The 4,958-nt window shown below is 39.3% G+C and overlaps 1 protein-coding gene across 1 annotated transcript in view; it reads right to left on the bottom strand.

The window, feature by feature from the left end:
- Nucleotides 1-2,489: 2,489 nt before the first annotated feature.
- Nucleotides 2,490-4,958, bottom strand: part of rbm8a (RNA binding motif protein 8A) — a 6,719-nt gene continuing 4,250 nt past the window's right edge. Inside the window, exons 4-6 of the mRNA XM_037676717.1 lie at nt 4,365-4,501; nt 3,103-3,239; nt 2,490-2,868 (exon numbers count right to left, since the gene is read on the bottom strand). Of these exons, the coding sequence (XP_037532645.1) occupies nt 2,820-2,868; nt 3,103-3,239; nt 4,365-4,501 (323 nt within the window). The 3' untranslated portion in view covers nt 2,490-2,819. The remainder of the gene's footprint in view (nt 2,869-3,102; nt 3,240-4,364; nt 4,502-4,958) is intronic.

The raw sequence follows: 4,958 nt of genomic DNA, 5'->3' as shown, positions 1-4,958 counted from the left end.
ACCTGCAAAAGTCACCAGTAGACAAAATATTACCAGTAGGGCTGTAACAAGTCTAGAGCATCATAAGGTTAGTCGTGAAATTGACAACCATCTCGTGGACCAAAGAAAGCCTCGTTGTCTCGTCACTTTGTAACATTATGGAAGATGCTCTCACCAGTTCAAATGGTTTGTGTGGCTGCAGTTTAAACAAACATCTGGCACCAGAACCACATGGCACCTCACTCATGCTGCATTATGAACGCAGCTTCCCCTGCATCTCCTGCAGCTACGTGCTGAGAGGAAGATTTACTTAATACAGAACAAGCTTAATGCAAATTTCACATTGTGATTTGTTAGAAGCTGAGAAAATTAAGTAAGGGCCTCTCGTTAATCTGGTTGAATTGAAAGGTAAAAAGTTGATCAACTTTAGGTGGTCAGACTGTACTGTTCAGCAAATCCCTACACTTCCCACACAAATTCTTTAAATACGTGTTCATCAGCGCGAGCAACTTTTCTCTGTGATGAAAATAACAATAAAAACCAGAGTTTCATGCCCCGAGTGTTTCCAAGACTCGAACCTTTTAGAGTCTGCTTGACTAAACGCTTAAAGTCTGTTGAACTTTTCATTCTGAGTGATAAATACAATGAAAGAAAACAACTTCATATTTATGCATGCATATTTTAACATGGGAATTCTGAACAGCATGCGCATTTTTGGAAAGGAACAATGTTAAAACGTGGGCTCTCGATCCGGTTTTTAATTTGAGCCCCTGGTGAAAATGAGTTTGAACCGCTTCGAAGTCTGAAGACTCATGAAGAATCAGACAGGAGAGCAGTCAAACTGTTGAGTTCGTGCCGATCGCCATTTTGTAGCGACATATCGTCCCTTCTCGTCTCGTTATGCCCCTAATTACGAGTCTTACTTACTACCTGGATGATTGAGCATGCATCAGGATACGAGTCTTACTGTGTGAGACAGGAATACGTCAGTTCTAAGTAGGTGTTGAGCTTCTAAATCAATCAGCAGCGTAAATAGAATGAGCATAAAGTAATTTCTGGTGCTGCATGAATTCAATAAAAGCAGTCCTATAAGGCTCAGTGCACAAAACAAAACCTTGCTTATCACTGTCCCACTTTCTTTGTTGACCATCAACCCCAATGTCTCACCAAACAAAAGGCTCCACAACTACAAGACGTGAATAATTCAGGGCAAGTGTAACTCAACACTCTCCCACCGTGGCTTTGTTGGAGTAGATGGAAAATAACCCAGTTCCAAACTGAGCACAAACCACAGTGAACTTTGTGACCAGGAGGGTCTCCTCATCCATCCTGTGTGATCAAGTCCACTTCATGGAAAGCCTGGCTCAGGTTGTGGGTTAGGAAACACACGTGAGTGGATGTAAACACTGGTGATTTCCCGCTAAGCTGGTGCTTTAAATAAACCTTACACAACACCTGCACCTTAAACACAAACCTACCTCCCATGTTGTGGGTCGTGGCTCTTAGAAACGTTTGACTTATTTTTGTGAAGTTAAGAGACAGGAGCATAACGGGACCTGCTCAGCCATTCACCACATTTTCCGCATCTAATGTACAGGAACCCGTTTGAAAACGAATGCAGCTGCTTGTTCTCGATGTTGACGAGGAGCTCTAAATGCCAAGACTGCTCTTTAAGAGTCAACGAACAATGCACATGCTTACATAAACGCAATGGGGGCGTCCAAACGCAGATGCTCCATAACGCACAACCACCGAACTTTGTTGGCCCCCCAACTGAACACATTTCGTTTTCCTTCTTTGGGATAGCTCTGCGTGAATGTGCTGGTCACTGAGAAGTGATAAACATGTATATTTTCAGCTAGTGGACCGAACCGTGAGCTTTAGCTAACGTTAGCTTCAGCCTGGCTAATCGAATGCTAACGCTAGCTCAAGCTAGTGGTGGCAGGAGTATCCTTTTACTGCTTACCTTCACAGGCTACGCAGATGTTCTTCTCATGGTCCCGTTAAGTTTCCGGGGCAGTACCAACTTGTGAATAGAACAAACGATTCCAAAACAAACGATTTCTAACTTTTAATCATGTTCACAGGTAACACTCGGCACAAGCACGCAAACCGGACCACCGCCGACAAAGTAATTTCTCCACTTACAATAACAACGTCAACTAAAAAGCTTAGGCCCGCCCCCGACTGACTGGACCAATCACAGCATCGGATAGCTTTTTATGACATGCGCAATGACCAATAGGAAGGTCCAGAGACTTTTGACTGATTTTACCCAGCAGAGTAAACACCAAATGAGAAGAGCGAGAAACGTTCACTTGCCAATTGGCTGCTGGAAAAAAGGGTAAAGAGATGTGTTCAAGTAGCCTATGAGTGAGGCACAGGGCCGGAGTGACAGGTGTTTTGGAGATGACAAAATAGCTGGGGCGTCACCACCAGAGTGGGTGAGATCATCCTGTATGATAAATGCCATGTCACATTGATACTAATTAAAACACTGCATGACACACTTTTAGTCTTTAAAACCTTTATTGTTCCCCAGATTATAAAAACACAAAACACTTCACCATAAAATACAACCCGAAACATTTGAAGAAAAACTATTAACATGCACAACTAACACGTAGGTGTTGCGTTACACAGTTTCACTAACAGTTAAACATTTTCTTCTATTACACTGTTCAACCAATTTTTTTTTTTTTTAATAACTCCTTAACTCAGTAAGAGCTGCTGGGTGTAGCATGTACTTATTCTAAATAATGTACAAAACAAATATCTGAGTTTAATTTTTATGAAAAGATGAAAAACTGTTGATGTGATGCAAAAGATGCTTTGTCCACTCAGCGCCGTCTTCTGTCAGGACTTCTGCTCCGTCTTCGCCCGCCACCCCTGTAACAGGATACAGAAAATTACTGTGCAAAGAAAACGAAGACTGTCGAGAAAAACAAAATCAAATGGCATGTTTGAGACTAGTTACAGGATCCCTATTTGAAAGATATTTTAAACGGTCACAAACGTCTAGGGTAGTGAGATAAAACATTAAACGAGCTGTATTTACATGATCGTTTTTACCCATGTTTCGAAGATGTGCATAAAAATAAAGAATAAACCCAACAGCCTCACCTCCTTTTGTTCTTGGGCGGTCCTCTGACAAATGCCCAGTCTACGCTGATAGTCTGACCCATCAGTTCCTGACCATTGAGCCCCTCCATGGCAGCCTGCGCCTCTTTGTACGTCTCATACTCCACCAGCGCATAGCCCTTTAAACAGATGTCAGAACATCGCATGGATTGTTACGTAAAAATAAAACAGATGTGGAAGTTGTTTCTTAAAATAAAGTAAAAAGTCCCAGCAGAGCACAGAACATATTTTTCCATGGTAATGTGCTATAAGGGAAACACTGTCAACACATTAGCAATATACACTTTTTTGGATAAACAATATATATCAAGTAATTCTTTAAAGCAGTTAAGGGTAATCAATAAAACAATCCTGTTCAACAACGAGTAAGCTTGTACCGATAGATGGGTAGATGCTGCCACCTTGTGGCAGAGAACAGGTACAAATTTATTGTATTAAAAAAAAGACTGAACCCATTTTCTTTTTGGATTGCATATCGACTTTCACAAAGCAATTTAAAAAGTACACCCAACATCCTTCTTATTGAGAGAAAATGACCAAATAACTTGTATTCAGACCTTCTTGGCATCTGCCAACAGCTGTAAAGGAGGTGAAAGTTTGTGATTTACATCAGTGGCTTCTAAAGTTGTGATCAGGACACTAAACACACATCTTGAAAGTGTGGGGTCTTCATAACATCCACAGGAATCCAATAAATGTAAAAAATAATAATAAGTAGAAAGACTTTGTACTAGAACCAGAAATTGTTTAGGTCACAAGTCTCTTTCATTTTTATTTTGTGAGTTAAAAACTGGAAAGTTTGTAAACAACTGGTCTAAGCCCTCTTATGATCATCTATAGTTTCTTCATTTTAATAATCTTCTTAAACTTAAATGAGTATATTTCATTAATTCATCTAAAAGGAAGCATGCTCAAACAAAAGGGATTTTTTTTTTTTTGAGGACTAGTTCTTAAAGTCGTCTCTTAACTGCTGTTAATAAATACAATCTTTCACACAGTATTTAAAACATTGACTAGATTAAACTTTAAATGCATTGTTATGAAACCTTAAAAAGGTCTAACTTGCCAGAATAATAGAATATTTATTAAATACTGAATAAAATTAAAAAGTAACATAAGTTAAGAAATTTACAGAAACTTTGATATAATATAATTTCCCTCTGGAGTTAATAAAGTATTTTTGAATTGAACATGATAATAAAGTCAGTCAGCAAAACAAGAAAAAAAAAAAAAAACGGTCTCACCTTCAGGTAACCAGTTCTACGGTCGAGGTTGAGGTGCAGGTTCTTGATTTCGCCGAACTCTGAAAACTTGTCATGGATGTCTTCTTCTGTGGCCTCCTCGTGCACGCCCGTCACAAACAAGATCCAGCCCTCCACAGCTGCAGAGTAGAAAAGTAATAACCCTCTTATTTAAGTTTATATCAAAGCTTTTTTTAAAATCTTGATGCCGTCTAAGCTTTTACTGCATTGTTAGACTACACCTAACATCACTCGTTACAAAACATTAACTGTCAGCTTTCTTTCATGCAGTGAGGATCAAGACAAGCTCATCAGCCAGTTAATGTGTTGTGGGGGAGAAAAAGTTCACACATTATTACTTTTTGAAGGAGGCAGATAAAATGACTAAATGTTCTGCAATATCTTTGGGAAAGCTAACATTACCAATGGATTTGTCCAAGGTGCATGAAAAGGCAGAGATCAGTAATAAATGACAACAAAAAAGCTAAATCTATAAACTTTGACAGCAGTCACCGGCGCTGGTTAAATAAAAACTGCTATTTGAAATGACATCACAAAATAGTGCTTACCCTTACTTTGACAATGGTTTATGCAAAT

The sequence above is a fragment of the Nematolebias whitei genome, chromosome 5, assembly GCF_014905685.2.
Source record: "Nematolebias whitei isolate Nwh7 chromosome 5, NemWhi1, whole genome shotgun sequence".
Taxonomy (NCBI): Eukaryota; Metazoa; Chordata; class Actinopteri; order Cyprinodontiformes; family Rivulidae; genus Nematolebias; species Nematolebias whitei.
This window is presented reverse-complemented; position numbering and strand designations above follow the sequence as displayed.